This window comes from Notolepis coatsorum, assembly GCF_963971535.1.
Source record: "Notolepis coatsorum genome assembly, chromosome: 19".
Classification (NCBI taxonomy): domain Eukaryota; kingdom Metazoa; phylum Chordata; class Actinopteri; order Aulopiformes; family Paralepididae; genus Notolepis; species Notolepis coatsorum.
This window is the reverse complement of record NC_140183.1, coordinates 5,749,802-5,771,734: the sequence shown is the minus strand read 5'-3', so window position 1 is coordinate 5,771,734 and position 21,933 is coordinate 5,749,802. Positions and strand designations below refer to the sequence as shown.

Here is a 21,933-nt window from a genome sequence, read left to right as displayed (position 1 = left end):
TGCACTTAGCACTGACTGAGAAAGTACACATACAGTTCTACTTTTGTTTTGATGTGAAAAGTGATGCTGCACTTAGCACTGACTGAGAAAGTACACATACAGTTCTACTTTTGTTTTGATGTGAAAATGATGCTGCACTTAGCACTGACTGAGGCCCCGTTTAGACGGAAACGCTAGCAGGTGAATCCGCAATTTTTTTTTCGGATGTGCCTTTTGTTTATACGGAAACTGCGTTTTTACGGGGTGAAACCGCCAAAAAATTAGACTACCTTCCAGGGTGGAATTCCTAGAAACTATAGACCTTTGCGCTCTCATCTAAACTGTCAAACCGCATAAAACGATGACGAAAGGGTTGTTAAGGCTCTCGTCGCGTGTACTGCTTACATCACAGGCATGCGTCAGTAGCCTAGAAGCGTAAACAAAGCATGTCTGATTCTATCCATGGCGATCACCTGAAGGCTACATTGGCAGTACTTTTAAATACACAAGAATCTGTCCCGCGGCGTGACTGGACCCACTGTCTGTGAGTGACTCTGCTTTGGTCCAATCACATTCCCCACCCACAGTCTGCGAATCAGAGGCAGAGTAGGGCGGGTCTTCACAGCACGTCATGTGACATATGCGCCAATCGTGTGACAGCGGGGCTCAGTCGTCTGGGGTCGTTACAGCCTCGTCTGCACGGAGAATTCCATCCCAAAACGATAGTCTAAACGCAAAATTAAAAGTGAAACCGTAAGACGACTTTTGCGGTTTCTGTTCAGACTCTCTCCGTCTAAACGTAGCTTGAGAAAGTACACATTACAGTTCTACTTTTGTTTTGATGTGAAAAGTGATGCTGCACTTAGCACTGACTGAGAAAGTACACATTACAGTTCTACTTTATAAAATGCTAATTGTAAATATGTTTGTCAATGTTAATAATATGAGAAAGTCCACATTACAGTTCTACTTTTGTTTTGATGTGAAAAGTGATGCTGCATAAGATGACTGCACTTAGCACTGACTGAGAAAGTACATATTACAGTTCTACTTTGACGTTTTAATGTTGGACCAAAGCATTGCATGTAATTAGAATACAGGCAAATAAAAGTCATTAAGTTTAAAGTACAATCTTGGCTGTCTTTTTCTCTCAACGCTTCAATAGGTAGATCTTGCCCTTCACAAAAAAAAAAGTGATCTTGGGCTTAAAAAGGTTGGTGACCACTGCTATAGACCAAGAGGGGTATGTGTTGTAATTGATCCTATAGACCAACAGGGGTATGTGTTGTAATGTATCTATAGACCAACAGGGTATGTGTTGTTGCACCAAGGCCCTTAATGCATCAGTACAACCTTTTGACTGCGGATACAGATTAGTTTAGTACAGAGAGAACCTTCAGTATCGGCTGATCCAGACTCGGACCAATCGCTTTTACAGAATGTTATAGGTTTAGGTCATGTTTAGACGGAGAGAGTCTCAACAGAAAACCGCAGAAGTCGTCTTGCGATCTCACTTTTAATTTTGCGTTTAGACTAGTGTTTTGGGAGGGAATTCTTCGTGCAGACAAGGCTGTAAAAGTGTAGTCGACTCGAGACGACGGAGCCCCGCTAACCCATACGCTACACTGCCTCAGGTCGTTGAGACAACCAGGCTTGCTGTGAAGACCCGCCCTACTCTGTCTCTGATTCGCAGACTGTGGGTGGGGGAATGTGATTGGACCAAAGCAGAGTCACTCACAGACAGTGGCTCCAGGCTCCAGTCACTAATAGTTGTGATAGCCGCTGGACTGATTCTTGTGTATTTAAAAGTACTGCCAATGTAGCCTTCAGGTGATCTCCGTGGATAGAATCAGACATGCTTGTTCGCTTTGGTTACGCTTCTAGGCTACTGGCGCATGCCTGTGATGTAAGCAGTACGCGACGAGAGCCTTGAGAACCCTTTCGTCATAGTTTTATGCGGTTTGACTGTTCAGATGATAGCACGAAGGTGTATTGTTTCTAGGATTTCCACCCAGGAAGGTGGTTTCACTTTTTTGCGGATTCTCCCCGCAAAAACGGCGTTGCCGTATGAACAAAAGGCACATCCGTAAAAATATTTTTACGGATTCACCCGCGAGCGTTTCCGTCTAAACATGGCAGATAACCAGTTTGGGGTCATGGAACAAAGGTGATTGAGATATGTAAAGGTATTTAATGTGTCTCCATTAGATATAGCTGACATGTGTTAAGAATTAAGCAAATTACATCGCTCTGCTTTGATTTGTAGCATATTGCACATTTCTTGGTATCAGATTTGAGTATTGGGGAAATTCTGTGATACCGATATATACAATGTTTTATCCTCCTGGTACATGATCCCTACTGGACACACTACACTACACTGTCTCTGGGCACATCTTTAACAACGTTTGTCTCTTTTCTCGCAGGGATCGACAGTCCAGAGGATCTGTCTATTCTCTACTCGAACAGAGCTGCCTGCTACCTGAAAGATGGCAACAGCCAAGAGTGTATACAGGACTGCACAAGGTGAGGTCGTCATGTCCTGCCCTGCCCGGGGCCAACTGCTTCTCAAAAACGCTTTTTACTGCACTGTGTTGCAACGTCAAAAGTGACTCTTTTATTGCACAATGTCAAAAGTTACTCTTATGTCAAATTGCATTGTACTCAAAGCAGTAAACAACATCATATCATTATATTGTGGTTATATTGTGGTTAATAAAACAAGGAATGTTGGCAAGTTAAACTCTGTTTTTAAGAACCCGTTTAAAGGTGCTATAGATATAGATAACATTCATTTATCCAATCGGGTGCGTTCCATGAGGAGAAATGGGAATGCCTGCAACATGTAAACGACAACATACATTTGGTTCAATAATCGATTATCTTTAATACTTTTTATTCTGCACCTTTATAAATTATTTATGATTACTCTACATACACATTTTATCTATAGCACCTTTTTAAGAACACTGAAAAAGGTTTCAAATCAGCAAACGTCAAGTTGCAAATGCAAGCCTTTTCATAGATCACACAAGTAATACTCCACGAGTCCCAACCCCCCTGGTTCAAAATACTTTCAGATTCCTTTATTGTTATTGTTATTATTATTATTATTATTATTATTATTATTATTATTATTATTATTATTATTATTATTATTATTATTATTATTTCAGTTTAAACATGCCTCTAGGAATACTGTTCTTCCTAAAGTAACAATTTTTAATATGTTGTCAACTGATCGAAGACAGCATCCACACACTCAGATATGTTGTAGTAGTATGATATTCAACTAAATACAACTGCTGCCGTTGATGATAATCTTATATTCATCTAAGGCTGAAATGAGGAAGATGTACATGAACAACTAACCGCTAACTAGGTTCTCTTAGGAAATATTTAGAGTCAGCACTATGGTTAGCATGACGGTCGGCTTCTCTCCGAGTCCTAGCTGTGGCGTCTATATGACACTGCAGCAACAGGGTCAAGAGTAGTTTCACTGGGGCGGTTAGGTGGCGTAGCGGAGATTGCGTTCGTCACCAACCCCGGAGCTGTGAGCTGGATTCGCCTGTTCGAATCCAGCTCCCAGCTCCGGGGTTGTCACCAGCTTGGCTGGCCGTTCACACTAATACAATTGGCTGTATTAGAGGGTGGGAGAAGCTGGCGGGGTGGGTCCGGGTCGTTGTAAACAGCGACTCCTACAGTTCGGTCGGGGCGCCTGCTAAGCGCGGATAGGACCTGAGTGGGATAGTGTGATCCTTCCACACGCTACGCCCTCTCAGTGAGAATCCGCGCTGCCAGGTGAAAAGAAGCGGTTGATTGGCTGGACGTGTGTCGGAGGAAGCACGTGGTAGCCTCCACTCTCCCAGATGATCTGACTGTGGGGGGTAAGTGCGCAGCGACCAGGAAGGGGATTGGGAATTGGCATACGACTAACATTGGGATGGGAGAAAATCGGAGGAAAATGGAGGGGGAAAAGATCAAAAAAAAAAAAAATAGTAGTTTCACTACATGACAAACCTAGATCTGCTCAGAGACTTGGGTATCTGAGGGAGGAAAGGAGAAGAAGAATTGAGTGTCATCGGCATAGCAGTGATATGAGAAGGCATGAGACGTGATAATGTTACCCAGAGATTTGGTGTAGAGAGAGAAGAGGAGGGGTCCAAGAACTGAGCCCTGTCAGCGACACGGGGTGCCTCTCCATGATCCTGGGTCGGAGCGGTCGTCCAGGTGGCATGACAGCCGTGCCAGCCGTGCCAGCGCAGCACGTCCCATTCCTGCAAGTTGGTGGAGGTTCTTAACCGAGGCCTCCGTCTTATGGTGAAAGGAAGAGGCTTTGGCAGGAGTCATGTTTTTGGAGAATGCTGATGATAAGTAGTGACGTCACCAGTGAGGCAGGTCTTTTTATACTTCCTCTCGGCCGCTCTCACGTTCTGTCAATTCTTCTCTCACTGCGTCTGACAGCCATGTGCTGGGTGTGGAGCGGCTGGCAGCCATGTGCTGGGTGTGGAGCGGCTGGCGGGCTTCTTGACGAGCAGACAGAGTTTGTCAAAGGAGGTTGAGAGGAGGGTGGAGGTTGAGAGGGCTGAGAGGAGGGTGGAGGTTGAGAGGGCTGAGAGGAGGGTGGAGGTTGAGAGGAGGGTGGAGGCTGAGAGGAGGGTGGAGGTTGAGAGGAGGGTGGAGGCTGAGAGGAGGGTGGAGGTTGAGAGGAGGGTGGAGGCTGAGAGGAGGGTGGAGGTTGAGAGGAGGGTGGAGGTTGAGAGGAGGGTGGAGGTTGAGAGGGCTGAGGGGAGGGTGGAGGTTGAGAGGAGGGTGGAGGTTGAGAGGGCTGAGAGGAGGGTGGAGGTTGAGAGGGCTGAGAGGAGGGTGGAGGCTGAGAGGAGGGTGGAGGTTGAGAGGGCTGAGGGGAGGGTGGAGGTTGAGAGGGCTGAGGGGAGGGTGGAGGCTGAGAGGAGGGTGGAGGCTGAGGGGAGGGTGGAGGCTGAGAGGAGGGTGGAGGCTGAGAGGAGGGTGGAGGTTGAGGGGAGGGTGGAGGTTGAGAGGGCTGAGAGGAGGGTGGAGGTTGAGAGGGCTGAGGGGAGGGTGGAGGTTGAGAGGAGGGTGGAGGTTGAGAGGAGGGTGGAGGTTGAGAGGAGGGTGGAGGTTGAGGGGAGGGTGGAGGTTGAGAGGGCTGAGAGGAGGGTGGAGGTTGAGAGGAGGGTGGAGGTTGAGAGGAGGGTGGAGGCTGAGAGGAGGGTGGAGGTTGGGTGGAGGGTGGAGGCTGAGAGGAGGGTGGAGGCTGAGAGGAGGGTGGAGGTTGAGAGGGCTGAGAGGAGGGTGGAGGCTGAGAGGAGAGTGGAGGTTGAGAGGAGGGTGGAGGCTGAGAGGAGAGTGGAGGCTGAGAGGAGGGTGGAGGTTGAGAGGAGGGTGGAGGCTGAGAGGAGGGTGGAGGTTGAGAGGAGGGTGGAGGCTGAGAGGAGGGTGGAGGTTGAGAGGGGGGTGGAGGTTGAGAGGAGGGTGGAGGCTGAGAGGAGGGTGGAGGTTGAGAGGAGGTTGAGAGGAGGGTGGAGGTTGAGAGGAGGGTGGAGGTTGAGAGGAGGGTGGAGGTTGGGTGGAGGGTGGAGGTTGAGAGGGCTGAGAGGAGGGTGGAGGTTGAGAGGAGGGTGGAGGTTGAGAGGAGGGTGGAGGTTGAGAGGAGGGTGGAGGTTGAGAGGAGGGTGGAGGCTGAGAGGAGGGTGGAGGTTGAGAGGAGGGTGGAGGTTGAGAGGAGGGTGGAGGCTGAGAGGAGGGTGGAGGTTGGGTGGAGGGTGGAGGTTGAGAGGGCTGAGAGGAGGGTGGAGGTTGAGAGGAGGGTGGATGCTGAGAGGAGGGTGGAGGTTGAGAGGGCTGAGAGGAGGGTGGAGGCTGAGAGGAGGGTGGAGGCTGAGAGGAGGGTGGAGGTTGAGAGGAGGGTGGAGGCTGAGAGGAGGGTGGAGGTTGAGAGGAGGGTGGAGGTTGAGAGGAGGGTGGAGGCTGAGAGGAGGGTGGAGGCTGAGAGGAGGTTGAGAGGAGGGTGGATGGAGACTCGGGGCAACTCTGTTGGGTGATGTCTTGGGTCCCTCCTCAACTCTGTTGGGTGATGTCTTGGGTCCCTCCTCAACTCTGTTGGGTGATGTCTTGGGTCCTTCCTCAACTCTGTTGGGTGATGTCTTGGGTCCTTCCTCAACTCTGTTGGGTGATGTCTTGGGTCCTTCCTCAACTCTGTTGGGTGATGTCTTGGGTCCTTCCTCAACTCTGTTGGGTGATGTCTTGGGTCCTTCCTCAACTCTGTTGGGTGATGTCTTGGGTCCTTCCTCAACTCTGTTGGGTGATGTCTTGGGTCCTTCCTCAACTCTGTTGGGTGATGTCTTGGGTCCTTCCTCAACTCTGTTGGGTGATGTCTTGGGTCCCTCCTCAACTCTGTTGGGTGATGTCTTGGGTCCTTCCTCAACTCTGTTGGGTGATGTCTTGGGTCCCTCCTCAACTCTGTTGGGTGATGTCTTGGGTCCTTCCTCAACTCTGTTGGGTGATGTCTTGGGTCCTTCCTCAACTCTGTTGTGTGATGTCTTGGGTCCCTCCTCAACTCTGTTGGGTGATGTCTTGGGTCCCTCCTCAACTCTGTTGGGTGATGTCTTAGGTCATTCCCCGGAGAACTCCCACAGGAAGGCTCCCTTGTCTTTGTCCCACGCTGCTTCGCTGCTGCTGATGCAGTACTCACTTAAATCTCCAGCTCTAATGACGCAGTCAGGCACCTGTGTGGTTAACGTGTGGCCTGGGCGGGGACGGACAGCTAGTCACCAACTTAGCAAAACAAACAAGATGTACAAATCCAGTTTACATTTTTGCACCTGTTTCTCTAAAGAACCCAGATATATGGTTATTTGGTTTTGGTGATGTCCGACTTGCAGATGTTTTTTTTCTTTTTATCTACTTTTTCTCCCATTTTCTATTTTTCTCCCGTCCCCAAATTCGTATTGTCCAATTCTACCCTCCCCTGTTTCGAACGTTGTTAGACCATGCCTCCCACAGGTCGGCTGCAATGTGGACCAAGCCTTGCATCACGTGTCCCCTCCGGTACACGAGGAGGCAGCCGTCGCATCTTTTCACCTGCACAGCGCGATCTCTCAGCGGCGAGGGTCTGCGTTTGGAGGGCACGCCGCCCCCGTCGCTTCCTGATTCTGCTGCGCAGGCGCACCAACCGTCCTGTAGGAGTCGCTGTCCACAACGTCCGATCCCCACCCACCAGCTTCCCACCCCCTAACACTGCCAATTGTATTAGTATGTGAACGACCAGCCAAGCTGGTAGCAACGCCGAGAGCTGGGCTCGAACCCAGCATCTCCTGCGTTAGTGGCGAGCGCCTTGCCCACTGCGCCACTTAGCCGCCCGACTTGCAGATGTTAAAGTGAAGAGCGCACTTTCAATTGAGTGGTATGTCACAGTTGTCACTTAATTTAGTTTCAGCCTATAATGTAATTGTGTATTGCATTGCAGATGTTATTGCATTTATGACGTAGTTTGAACTACTTTTTTCAAGTAACTTAACCAGTTAACCAGACTATATCTCGCTCTTGAGGGTAGTAGCTGTAGTTCAGCTCATTCCAGTGCGAAGTCATTGGTAGCTTGTAAAACTCTGCTCTCAGAGTAACTTCCTCAACACTGGACACGGCTGCACGTTGTAGTCTGTAGATCACCTAAACGTTTACACACATTTGTGCGTTTCTTGGAAATATACAGTATGTCGAACCTTTTTTGTCTCCTCGGGTAATTATAAGTAGACTTATTAAGGCTGATGATTTCTTGAGTAGATTAAATGTATAATACTGCAAAATAGCATACAGTCTCCATTGTAAAATATAGGAGCTTTTGAACCAGGGGGCGGGGCCAAGTGGAATGTTCATTTCAGATTCAGATTATTCTATTGTCACAGCTTCTCAACCATAGTAGATTTATAAACATAGTACACAACGTATATTCTATCTATACAAACTATACAAGAATACAAGGTATATGTTACCTATACAGAGGTATATTTATTTGCTTGGATAACTAATAAGAGTAAGCAATGTCATTCTCCTTTGACTTGCACCATAATTGCTTAGCCAATTCTAACAGGAAGCTGTTGTCTAATTGTCAGAAACATCCATATTGAACGTCCTAAGAGGAGGCTTGGTAAGACGGGATGATCAGTAGCTTTTATTAAACATATTTTTTATCTTCCCATGAAAACATGTAGAATTGTGATGTAGAGACGGTAAGACATGTGATTATTGATAGTAGCCAGATAGTTGAGTCAGACGTGGTTTAAATATTAATCTAAATGAGTGTTTATGTTAAGTGTTTATTCTACATAGGCGTTTGACACGTCTTCCATCTGTACTATACTGCCGTGTCACTCTTACTGGCTTCAGTTTATTCACCACACACGCACGCACGCACGCACACACGCACACGCGCGCACACACACACGCACACGCACACACACACACACAGACCTATTGCTCTAACCTCAGTTTTAATGAAATGTTTAGAGCGGCTAGTGCTGAATTATATAAAAGGTCAGATTCCTACCTGTCTTGATCCCTGGCAGTTCGCCTACAAGAAAAATAGATCAGTAGATGATGCTATTTCCTTAGCTCTTAATCCTGTGTATGAACACTTAGATAAGAAAAACTCCTATGTTAGAATGCTTTTTATCGATTATAGCTCTGCTTTAGTTTTAATACGCTTATTCCATCTAATCTGATCCACAAACTTCAGTGTCTGGGTCTATGCGATGCTATCTGTGAATGGATTCTTAGCTTTTTAATTTTGAGACCTCAAAGAGTCAGGATTGGAAACAATATGTCTGATGAACTTGTTTTAAGTACTGGTTCTCCACAAGGCTGCATTCTCAGCCCTTTACTGTCTGCACTCATGACTGTACTGCTTCCTATGATAACAATCTGATAGTAAAGTATGCTGATGATACCACGGTCATTGGGCGTATAAACTCAAATGACGAGTCATTTTACAGATCAGAGGTACAGAACCTAGTTAGGTGGAGTGAGACCAATAACCTCACCCTGAATGCTTCCAAAACGAAGGAGCTAGTCATCGATTTTAGACATAGCAAGGTATCCCATCTCCTCATTACCATAAATGGCTCAGAGGTGGAGATGGTGAGCAGTTTTACATTTCTTGGGGTCACTATTTCAAATGACCTGAGCTGGCACTCCAATACCAGAACCATTGTTAAAAAGTCCCAGCAACGTCTTTTCTTTCTCAGGAAACTGAAAGAGTTCACAAATAACAGGGTGATTCTACACAACTTCTATCGCTGTGTGATCGAGAGCGTTCTTACTTCCTCCTGCACAATATGGTTTGGTAACATCACAGACCAGGAGAAGAAATCTCTGAAGTCTGAATAGAACTGTGCGTCTTGCACGCAAGACAATCGGGTCTAGCCTGCCAGCTCTAGAAGAGATCTATGGTGCCAGGCTGCTTTCCCGTGCCTCTGGCATTATCAACGACCCCTCTGGTCACCCAGCTGCAGGCCTCTTTGTCCCCCTCCCCTCGGGCAGACGTTACCGCTCTATCACATGCTCTACCTCTCGGTTTACAAAGAGCTTTTTCCCCAGTGCTGTGCGGAGCCTGAATGACTCCAAAGGCTAGTTTTGTATTTTATCCTATTTTTTTCTGTGTTTTTATTAGTGTTATTAGTCAGGTTTGTGGAAGTGCTGTTTTAACTATGATATGCACTTTAGGGGATGTTCGATATCAATTTTAGCATTTGTCCTTTTATACTGTCTGTGTTTTTAGTTTTTACATATTTTTCCTGTACTGTTTACACAGTGTTTTGCTCATGTACCTGTATTCCAATGTGGATTCGTCCATACATGGCAATACAAATCTTTGACTTGACTTTGACACACACACACACACACACACACACACACACACACACACACACACACACACACACACACATGGGCAAGAGCTCAACGGCACTCCCATTTTTAGGCCACACACACACCTACACACGCAATGGGTGCCCACGCATATAAATCACAACAGCTCAGCTTAAAGGCCCCATGGAATCTATACGTTTAAGTTATTTGATCACATAATGTCCTGTACTGATTGTCACCTATATGCCAGTATCTGTCCCATCAATGACAAAAAAAGTAGTTTTCTAGGTATTCTTAATGGTATTTTAGAGTTTGTCATTTCCTGGAAAACGATAAAAGAATGTTGATGAGTCATCCAGCACACAGGGGCGTATACTAATGTTTGCATCCAATGCTTCCTAGAATTACATTTACTAAGCAGCACTCTACTCACACTATTGGCTACTGTAAACGCCAATCAATATCCATGACGAGTCCCTCCCTAGCCTCCCATCTTTACAGGAAATGGATAAATATGTGGAATCAAATAGCATTTGGCTAGCCGTTTCATGGGGACTTTAAAGGAAAACGACACATTCACTTAATATTATTCCTGTGTAGTGCTGTCAATAATTGTGGCCCTGACTTTGTGTGGCCATAAAATGATGATGACCTTCGCACCCAAATAAGGTTTAAATTCAGGTTCAGACCTGCTGGTAATACTAGAATATAAACCTCATTTAGGTGTGAGAACGATGCATCTCTTAACGTGTTATGGCTCCTCAAAGTCACTGCCCCACTCGTTGCATAATGGAGTAATCCCAGATTTGACATCTAGGTGATGACATCACAGATTTGAGGGCTACCTCTGATTTCAGTCTGCAGGAGAGAGTAGTGGTGCATGCTCACAAATGGGGCCAAAAAACATTTGTGAATTCTTGAAATGGGCGGCAATACCAGTGTTTCCTCTCTGTATTAAACATGGCTGCCTCCACGTTTGAAGCCAACCTTTGATTCATCTTTGTAATCTGTGTGATAGGCTAGCTGACACAGACAGACTGGTGTGATAGGCTAGCTGACACAGACAGACTGGTGTGATAGGCTAGCTGACACAGACAGACTGGTGTTATAGGCTAGCTGACACAGACAGACAGACAGACAGACTGGTGTGATAGGCTAGCTGACACAGACAGACTGGTGAGATAGGCTAGCTGACACAGACAGACTGGTGTGATAGGCTAGCTGACACAGACAGACTGGTGAGATAGGCTAGCTGACACAGACAGACTGGTGTGATAGGCTAGCTGACACAGACAGACTGGTGTGATAGGCTAGCTGACACAGACATACTGGTGTTATAGGCTAGCTGACACAGACAGACAGACAGACAGACAGACAGGTGTGATAGGCTAGCTGACACACACAGACAGACAGACTGGTGTGATAGGCTAGCTGACACAGACAGACAGACAGACAGACAGACAGACTGGTGTGATAGGCTAGCTGACAGACACACAGACAGACAGACAGACAGACAGACAGACAGACAGACAGACAGACAGACAGACAGACAGACAGACAGACAGACAGACAGACAGACTGGTGTGATAGGCTAGCTGACACATCTTGTATGAAGGTGAACTAGATTGTGGTCCTGTCTCACCACCTCATGTCTGTTGTTAACCCCCAGAGCGCTGGAGCTGCAGCCCTTCTCCCTGAAGCCCCTCCTCCTGTCTCACCGCCTCATGTCTGTTATTAACCCCCAGAGCGCTGGAGCTGCAGCCCTTCTCCCTGAAGCCCCTCCTCCTGTCTCACCACCTCATGTCTGTTATTAACCCCCAGAGCGCTGGAGCTGCAGCCCTTCTCCCTGAAGCCCCTCCTCCTGTCTCACCACCTCATGTCTGTTATTAACCCCCAGAGCGCTGGAGCTGCAGCTCTTCTCCCTGAAGCCCCTCCTCCTGTCTCACCACCTCATGTCTGTTATTAACCCCCAGAGCGCTGGAGCTGCAGCCCTTCTCCCTGAAGCCCCTCCTCCGCAGAGCCATGGCGCACGAGTCCCTGGAGCGATACCGCACGGCCTACGGCGACTACAAGACCGTGCTGCAGGTGGACAGCAGCGTGCAGGCGGCGCACGACAGCGTCAACAGGTACCACCTGCCCTGGGGGCAGCAGGGAGGAGGAGGAAGAGGAGGAAGAGGAGGAAGAGGGCACTGAGCGGGCAGGGAAGAGGAGGAGGAGGAGGAGGAGGAGGAAGAGGGCACTGAGCGGGCAGGGAGGAGGAAGAGGGAGGAGGAAGAGGGCACTGAGCGGGCAGGGAGGAGGAAGAGGGCACTGAGCGGGCAGAGAGGAGGAAGAGGGCACTGAGCGGGCAGGGAGGAGGAAGAGGGCACTGAGCGGGCAGGGGGGAGGAAGAGGGCACTGAGCGGGCAGGGGGGAGGAAGAGGGCACTGAGCGGGCAGAGAGGAGGAAGAGGGCACTGAGCGGGCAGGGAGGAGGAAGAGGGCACTGAGCGGGCAGGGAGGAGGAAGAGGGCACTGAGCGGGCAGGGAGGAGGAAGAGGGCACTGAGCGGGCAGAGAGGAGGAAGAGGGCACTGAGCGGGCAGGGAGGAGGAAGAGGGCACTGAGCGGGCAGGGAGGAGGAAGAGGGCACTGAGCGGGCAGAGAGGAGGAAGAGGGCACTGAGCGGGCAGAGAGGAGGAAGAGGGCACTGAGCGGGCAGGGAGGAGGAAGAGGGCACTGAGCGGGCAGGGGGGAGGAAGAGGGCACTGAGCGGGCAGAGAGGAGGAAGAGGGCACTGAGCGGGCAGGGAGGAGGAAGAGGGCACTGAGCGGGCAGGGAGGAGGAAGAGGGCACTGAGCGGGCAAGGAGGAGGAAGAGGGCACTGAGCGGGCAGGGAGGAGGAAGAGGGCACTGAGCGGGCAGAGAGGAGGAAGAGGGCACTGAGCGGGCAGGGAGGAGGAAGAGGGCACTGAGCGGGCAGGGGGGAGGAAGAGGGCACTGAGCGGGCAGGGGGGAGGAAGAGGGCACTGAGCGGGCAGGGAGCAGGAAGAGGGCACTGAGCGGGCAGGGAGCAGGAAGAGGAGGAAGAGGGCACTGAGCGGGCAGGGAGGAGGAAGAGGGCACTGAGCGGGCAGGGGGGAGGAAGAGGGCACTGAGCGGGCAGAGAGGAGGAAGAGGGCACTGAGCGGGCAGGGAGGAGGAAGAGGGCACTGAGCGGGCAGGGAGGAGGAAGAGGGCACTGAGCGGGCAGGGAGGAGGAAGAGGGCACTGAGCGGGCAGGGAGGAGGAAGAGGGCACTGAGTGGGCAGAGAGGGGAATGAGGCTGTGGGCCCCACAATACAGCGCTCTCCACACTGGTTCTTAGGGATGGGAGGTAATATACACGGAGACAAGTACTGTGGGCATGTGGGCATGGGTAATATACACCGAGCAGAGGACAGGATGTACTGTGTACATGTGGGCATGGGTAATATACACCGAGCAGAGGACAGGATGTACTGTGTACATGTGGGCATGGGTAATATACACGGAGACGAGTACTGTGTACATGTGGGCATGGGTAATATACACGGAGACGAGTACTGTGTACATGTGGGCATGGGTAATATACACGGAGACGAGTACTGTGTACATGTGGGCATGGGTAATATACACGGAGACGAGTACTGTGTACATGTGGGCATGGGTAATATACACGGAGACGAGTACTGTGTACATGTGGGCATGGGTAATATACACGGAGACGAGTACTGTGTACATGTGGGCATGGGTAATATACACAGAGCAGAGGGCAGGATGTACTGTGTAGATGCAAGACCAGACATTATTAATGTGTTATTGTATCAGTTTGGGAAATGTATTTGATATTGTGGGTGTGGGCTGATATTATTATTACATTCCTGGGATAGAAATACAAGGTGGCAAAAGGGTTGAATCGGTTCTACGAGCTGTTTTGACAAGTCTGCGACCAGCAGCTCTATATAGGTCACTGTTGTTAGTTGTTGAATAAAATAATTATAGGTTTTATTAGAAGGACTTTTTGTCCCGCAGAGACCCAGTTACTATATTAGGATTTTGAATTGCTCAGGAGGGAACGTGTGTCCGCTCCAGTCAGTGAACGACCAAACGATGAACCGTGAGGCTGAGGACGGAACGAGTGTCCAGAGAGACACACGGCCGGTCGGTCTGATTAGCGGCTAACCGATTTAGCTTCACACTGGCGGCTCCAGCCATAGATATATATAGAACACTAGATAGCTTGCCCGCACTGCCGGCCAATGGAGAGCGACGTCACTGAACCGCCGCCATCTTGCGCAGGTCAGCCTTGAGTGAGAGTGAGTGAGCTGCACAGACATAAATACTCATAACCCCCTGAAATATTGACGGATTTACAAACGGTTTGGTTTATTACAAGCATTATTAACGTGGCTATGATTCAAGCGGTTTGTAAAAAAATACATCTTTAAATTTTTTTTTATAAGTATGCAGTATCATAACTACATCTTTGATGTTTATAGCAAACCAACCCGTTTGTAAATCCGTCAATATTTCAGTGAGTTATGAGTATTTTTGTCTGTGCAGCTCACTCACTCTCACTCAAGGCTGACCTGCGCAAGATGGCGGCGGTTCAGTGACGCTGGTGACTCCGCCTTAAGCTATCTAGTGTTCTATAGATATCTATGGCTCCAGCCACGAGCTAATTAAGGCTTCCTGGCCGCGTGTCACTCCTGCTCTGTCTTACGTCACGCGGCCCCTTCACCTGGCTGGGCGGTCCGGGTCACATGGGGTTCTTTACAGGGCAATAGGGCATTAATTTCACACTCTTTTAACCCTTGGAAGCTCTTTGGAATGTTTTCTCTAAAAGCTAGGGCTGACCTTCGAAGCTTTTTTTGGCAATCGAAGCTTCGGGGCCGAGCTTCGGTTTTAATTCGAAGCTTAAAAAAAAATATATATATATATATATATATATTAATTATAAAAAACATTTTTTTTTTATCTTATGTTGTGGGACTTTGGTAAACTTTGTTGTTTTTAAATGTGCTCTATAAATAAAGTGGATTGGATTAATTAATTAAGTAGCCCCTTTCGTGACTGTGACGCAGCCAACAAGGTTTCACTCGGCTGCGCTGCCTGGGTGCAGTGGGGCTGCTCTCACAGCTAAAGACATGACATTACATAATTATGTTGCAACCTTCGTCTATCAAGCAAACAATTATATTATATTTAATTTATAATTATATCAGACAATGCACCTACAAAAGCAGATGATTACAATTAAATTAGCCAACTTGGTAACACATTAGTCATAGCAGCATAGGCATAGCCTTATTAATGTTTTGTGTGGCGTCGCCGTCGTGTACAACTCCAAGTGATATTCCCTTGGAGATGCATTTTGGAGGCAAAAAAATAAAGTTTTTATTTTCTTTTTACACTTTATTTAAGACAGCCCTACTAAAATCCTATCGTAACATTTTAGAAATGTATAGCTTTCAATGGTCTCTATGATCTGTTGTGACATCAACATTAGATCTCAATGGTCTCCATCTGTTGTGATGTCAGGTATACTCATTTGAGGTGTATTCATTAGGGCCGGGTACCGTTCACGTGTCAACCGGTAACGGTACCGGTACCAGTTCCTGGAATTCTGTATCGGTACCCAATGGTACCTTTTTTGGATCAGACTGCTCTGTGGTCACATGATGACGCATAATACACCTCACTGTGACTGCTCTGTGGTCACATGACACATAATACACCTCACTGTGACTGCTCTGTGGTCACATGACACATAATACACCTCACTGTGGCTGCTCTGTGGTCACATGACGCATAATACACCTCACTGTGACTGCTCTGTGGTCACATGACGCATAATACACCTCACTGTGACTGGTCTGTGGTCACATGACGCATAATACACCTCACTGTGACTGCTCTGTGGTCACATGACACATAATACACCACACTGTGACTGCTCTGTGGTCACATGACACATTGAGTCACAAGATCCCATGAGCGTCAGGTCATGTGGTTGTGTTGTTAAAAGAAGAGGCTGGTTTTGAAAGGCGCCTTAACGTCTGCTTTTGATGCAAAAGGAAAGCTTCCGTTTAAACTCGGAAGCTCCCCCTCTGCATTTAAAGCCACTATCGTGTATTCAAATAGCTATTTATTTTTAAACTATTTTCAGGTGGTATGTTTATTTTTAATAAAAACAATGCATGTGTTTCCGTGAGCTCTCAACATGTGTCGTGACTGCAGATGGCCTGCTGCTGGGTCAACTCAACGCTGGTCTTTAGTTTCAGCTGAGAAATCCTTCATCTGGTCGACATGGTGCAATAAGACGGTCTAGACCAGAGAGAGACAGACAGACTGAAAGACATTCAGATACAGGGAGGATGAGAGAGCGACAGACACTGTGTGACCTGCTCCCCCTCTGCTCCAGGATCACACGGATGCTGATCGAGGAGGACGGTCCCGAGTGGAGAGACAAGCTTCCTCAGATCCCCCTGGTCCCGCTCTCCGCCCAACAGCACCGCTGGGAGGAACCGCCCAGCGCCGAGGTCCAGCAGGCCCGCGCAGAGAAGGCTGCCACTGACGCAGGTGTGTGTGTGTGTGTGTGTGTGTGTGTGTGTGTGTGTGTGTGTGTGCGCGCGCGCGTCTCTCATGTGCGTCATGTGCTCCTGACATCATCACTGGGCTCATGACTGACCTGGGTACGTCTATACTTCCCGCAAGCAAGTTGTCCTTCCGCGTTGCTCTGATTGGCCACTGACGTTTCTGGTCATGTGACATGTGCGCCAATCGCGTGACGAGCAGTGTCTTAGCCCATTTCCGCCTCGGAACAGCCTGCAAACGACCTAACGCCTAGTTTATCACTGGTTAAGCTTAGGCGACTCTTTCGAAGTTGGTTAAGGTTAGAGTTTGTCTTAGAGCGGGGCGATAGAACACCAGCCCTGATTCCATACTCTAACCATAACCAACTTCGAAAGAGTCGCCTAAGCTTAACCAGTGATAAACTAGGCGTTAGGTCGTTTGCAGGCTGTTCGACGCGGAAATGGGCTAAGACACTGCTCGTCACGCGATTGGCGCACATGTCACATGACCAGAAACGTCAGTGGCCAATCAGAGCAACGCGGAAGGACAACTTGCTTGTGGGAAGTATAGACGCGACCTGGGTTGAATAGTATTTATTACAGATCCTTCGCTGGGAGTACCGGCTGGGTGGGGGTTTGTGCTGTAGGACAGTCTGACTGCCAGAAGGTGGGGGGGCGGGGGGCGACGGTGGCTCGGGAGGTAGAGCAGTCGTCTGGTAATCCTGAGGTTCCCGGTTCGATTCCCGGGCAGCGTGTTGAAGTGTCGGAAGTGTCCTTGAGCAAGACACTTAACCCCCTAACTGCTCCCGTCGGTGTGTGGATGTGTCAGTGAACGGGTCAAATGTGAGGAACAAACTGTAAAGCGCTTTGGATAAAAGCTGTTATATAAATGCAGCCATTTATTTAAAGTACATGTACTCTGCACAGACTGTCACCGATACCAAGAACTGAGTACGACCACAAATAAAAGGTCTCATCAGGATCTAACATCCCAATAGGCCTCTTTGTTTACGGTTTGATTCTATGGCAGTTTGAAAATAGACAGTAATAAAAAAGAGTCAAATAGAATATACAGAGTAAAATAGTGCAATAGTGCAGTGCAAGAAAATAGTTAGTAAAATAGAATAGACGGAGAGTAAAATAGTGCAGTGCAATAAAATAGTTAGTCAAATAGAATAGACAGAGTAAATTACTGGTGTCACTGTGGTGAGAGAAGATGTCCTCTTGAGTGAAAGGGTTAATGAAGGAACACTTGGTTTGACACTTGACCTGAACTAACCCGACAGAAAGGTAACTGTGGTTGTAGCTGTTACCTAGCAACAATGAAACCGTCTGTAGAGTCTTTCACTCAGAATGTGTGAGTGAGAACCAGTTTGAAGTGCAATGTTTAACGCTAATATTTAGGGGTGGAATGGTTCACAAAATCGACGGTTCGGTTCGTATCAACGGTTTTCGGTTTGGTTCGATATACGTTGTTTTTTATTATTAAAAAAAATGTAACACTCCAAAAATGTAAACATGCTTCTCATTTATTTGAAAAGATCTGCTTCCATTCCTTTTTTGCTAAGCTAGGCTAGCTGATCCAGATCCGCTTCCATTCCTTTGTGCTAAGCTAGGCTAGCTGATCCATGTCCGCTTCCATTCCTTTGTGCTAAGCTAGGCTAGCTGATCCATGTCCGCTTCCATTCATTTGTGCTAAGCTAGGCTAGCTGATCCATGTCCGCTTCCATTCATTTGTGCTAAGCTAGGCTAGCTGATCCATGTCCGCTTCCATTCCTTTGTGCTAAGCTAGGCTAGCTGATCCATGTCCGCTTCCATTCCTTTGTGCTAAGCTAGGCTAGCTGATCCATGTCCGCTTCCATTCCTTTGTGCTAAGCTAGGCTAGCTGATCCATGTCCGCTTCCATTCCTTTGTGCTACTGAACGGAATCGAGATGCAACCCTCCTAATTTTAACTTACTTAAATTACTTAAAAGCCTGTAGTGGTACACCCACCTTCAAATGGTTTGAATTCCAAGCTTCCAAGCGTGAGAGGGGACTGTAGGGTGAGAGGACAGTAGGGTGAGAGAGGACAGGGAGAGGGGACAGTAAGAGGGGACAGTAGGGTGAGAGGACAGTAGGGTGAGAGGACAGTAGCATTAGAGAGGACAGTAGGGTGAGAGGACAGTAGGGTGAGAGAGGACAGTAGAGTGAGAGAGGACAGTAGGGTGAGAGAGGACAGTAGGGTGAGAGAGGACAGGAGGGTGAGAGAGGACAGTAGGGTGAGAGAGGACAGTAGCATTAGAGAGGACAGTAGGGTGAGAGAGGACAGTAGGGTGAGAGAGGGGACAGGTGTAGGGTGAGAGAGGACATGAGGGTGAGAGAGAGGACAGGAGGGTGAGAGAGGACAGTAGGGTGAGAGAGGACAGTAGGGTGAGAGGGGACAGTAGGGTGAGAGAGGACAGTAGGGTGAGAGAGGACAGTAGGGTGAGAGAGAGGACAGTAGGGTGAGAGGGGACAGGAGGGTGAGAGAGGACAGTAGGGTGAGAGAGGACAGGAGGGTGAGAGGGGACAGTAGGGTGAGAGAGGACAGTAGGGTGAGAGAGGACAGTAGGGTGAGAGAGGACAGTAGGGTGAGAGAGGACAGTAGGGTGAGAGAGAGGACAGTAGGGTGAGAGGGGACAGGAGGGTGAGAGAGGACAGTAGGGTGAGAGAGGACAGTAGGGTGAGAGGGGACAGTAGGGTGAGAGAGGACAGTAGGGTGAGAGAGGACAGTAGGGTGAGAGAGAGGACAGTAGGGTGAGAGGGGACAGGAGGGTGAGAGAGGACAGTAGAGTGAGAGAGGACAGTAGGGTGAGAGAGAGGACAGTAGGGTGAGAGAGGACAGTAGAGTGAGAGAGGACAGGAGGGTGAGAGGGGACAGTAGGGTGAGAGGGGACAGTAGGGTGAGAGAGGACAGTAGGGTGAGAGAGGACAGTAGGGTGAGAGAGGACAGTAGGGTGAGAGAGGACAGTAGAGTGAGAGAGGACAGTAGAGTGAGAGAGGACAGTAGGGTGAGAGAGGACAGTAGAGTGAGAGAGGACAGGAGGGTGAGAGAGGACAGTAGAGTGAGAGAGGACAGGAGGGTGAGAGGGGACAGTAGGGTGAGAGGGGACAGTAGAGTGAGAGAGGACAGTAGAGTGAGAGAGGACAGTAGGGTGAGAGAGGACAGTAGAGTGAGAGAGGACAGGAGGGTGAGAGAGGACAGTAGAGTGAGAGAGGACAGGAGGGTGAGAGGGGACAGTAGGGTGAGAGGACAGTAGGGTGAGAGAGGACAGGAGGGTGAGAGAGGACAGGAGGCTGAGAGGGGACAGGAGGCTGAGAGGGGACAGTAGGGTGAGAGGACAGGAGGGTGAGAGGGGACAGTAGGGTGAGAGGGGACAGTAGAGTGAGAGGGGACAGTAGAGTGAGAGAGGACAGTAGAGTGAGAGGGGACAGTAGGGTGAGAGAGGACAGTAGAGTGAGAGGGGACAGTAGGGTGAGAGGGGACAGTAGGGTGAGAGGGGACAGGAGGGTGAGAGAGGACAGTAGCATTAGAGAGGACAGTAGGGTGAGAGAGGACAGTAGGGTGAGAGGACAGTAGGGTGAGAGGGGACAGGAGGGTGAGAGAGGACAGTAGGGTGAGAGAGGACAGTAGCATTAGAGAGGACAGGAGGGTGAGAGGGGACAGGAGGGTGAGAGGGGACAGGAGGGTGAGAGAGGACAGTAGGGTGAGAGAGGACAGTAGGGTGAGAGAGGACAGGAGGGTGAGAGAGGACAGTAGGGTGAGAGGGGACAGTAGGGTGAGAGAGGACAGTAGGGTGAGAGGGGACAGGAGGGTGAGAGGGGACAGGAGGGTGAGAGGGGACAGGAGGGTGAGAGGGGACAGGAGGGTGAGAGAGGACAGTAGGGTGAGAGAGGACAGTAGGGTGAGAGGGGACAGGAGGGTGAGAGGGGACAGGAGGGTGAGAGGGGACAGGAGGGTGAGAGGGGACAGGAGGGTGAGAGAGGACAGTAGGGTGAGAGAGGACAGTAGGGTGAGAGAGGACAGGAGGGTGAGAGAGGACAGTAGGGTGAGAGGGGACAGTAGGGTGAGAGAGGACAGTAGGGTGAGAGAGGACAGTAGGGTGAGAGAGGACAGTAGGGTGAGAGGGGACAGGAGGGTGAGAGGGGACAGGAGGGTGAGAGGGGACAGGAGGGTGAGAGGGGACAGGAGGGTGAGAGGGGACAGTAGGGTGAGAGGGGACAGGAGGGTGAGAGAGGACAGGAGGGTGAGAGAGGACAGGAGGGTGAGAGGGGACAGTAGGGTGAGAGGGGACAGGAGGGTGAGAGAGGACAGTAGGGTGAGAGGGGACAGGAGGGTGAGAGAGGACAGTAGGGTGAGAGAGGACAGTAGGGTGAGGGGGGACAGTAGGGTGAGAGGGGACAGTAGGGTGAGAGAGGACAGGAGGGTGAGAGGGGACAGGAGGGTGAGAGGACAGGAGGGTGAGAGGACAGGAGGGTGAGAGAGGACAGTAGGGTGAGAGGGGACAGGAGGGTGAGAGGGGACAGGAGGGTGAGAGAGGACAGTAGGGTGAGAGGGGACAGTAGGGTGAGAGAGGACAGGAGGGTGAGAGGACAGGAGGGTGAGAGGACAGTAGGGTGAGAGAGGACAGGAGCATTAGAGAGGACAGGAGGGTGAGAGGACAGGAGGGTGAGAGAGGACAGTAGGGTGAGAGAGGACAGGAGGGTGAGAGAGGACAGTAGGGTGAGAGGGGACAGTAGGATGAGAGAGGACAGTAGGGTGAGAGGGGACAGGAGGGTGAGAGGGGACAGGAGGGTGAGAGAGGACAGTAGGGTGAGAGAGGACAGTAGGGTGAGAGAGGACAGGAGGGTGAGAGGGGACAGGAGGGTGAGAGGGGACAGGAGGGTGAGAGGGGACAGGAGGGTGAGAGGACAGTAGGGTGAGAGAGGACAGTAGAGTGAGAGAGGACAGTAGGGTGAGAGAGGACAGGAGGGTGAGAGGGGACAGGAGGGTGAGAGGGGACAGGAGGGTGAGAGGGGACAGGAGGGTGAGAGGACAGTAGGGTGAGAGAGGACAGTAGAGTGAGAGAGGACAGTAGAGTGAGAGAGGACAGGAGGGTGAGAGGGGACAGGAGGGTGAGAGAGGACAGTAGGGTGAGAGAGGACAGTAGGGTGAGAGGGGACAGTAGGGTGAGAGAGGACAGGAGGGTGAGAGGGGACAGTAGGGTGAGAGGGGACAGGAGGGTGAGAGAGGACAGGAGGGTGAGAGAGGACAGGAGGGTGAGAGAGGACAGGAGGCTGAGAGGGGACAGGAGGGTGAGAGGACAGGAGGGTGAGAGAGGACAGTAGGGTGAGAGGGGACAGGAGGGTGAGAGGACAGTAGGGTGAGAGAGGACAGGAGGGTGAGAGAGGACAGTAGAGTGAGAGAGGACAGTAGGGTGAGAGGGGACAGGAGGGTGAGAGAGGACAGTAGGGTGAGAGGGGACAGGAGGGTGAG

At 49.9% G+C, this 21,933-nt stretch overlaps 1 protein-coding gene across 2 annotated transcripts in view; it reads left to right on the top strand.

Moving 5' to 3' along the window:
- The window catches only part of spag1b (sperm associated antigen 1b), an 88,633-nt gene that overhangs the window by 45,069 nt on the left and 21,631 nt on the right, over positions 1-21,933 (top strand). For both annotated transcript variants that reach the window (XM_084336528.1, XM_084336529.1), the window contains exons 13-15: positions 2,406-2,505; positions 11,838-11,990; positions 16,287-16,444. In XM_084336528.1, coding sequence (XP_084192654.1) covers positions 2,406-2,505; positions 11,838-11,990; positions 16,287-16,444 — 411 coding nt within the window. The remainder of the gene's footprint in view (positions 1-2,405; positions 2,506-11,837; positions 11,991-16,286; positions 16,445-21,933) is intronic.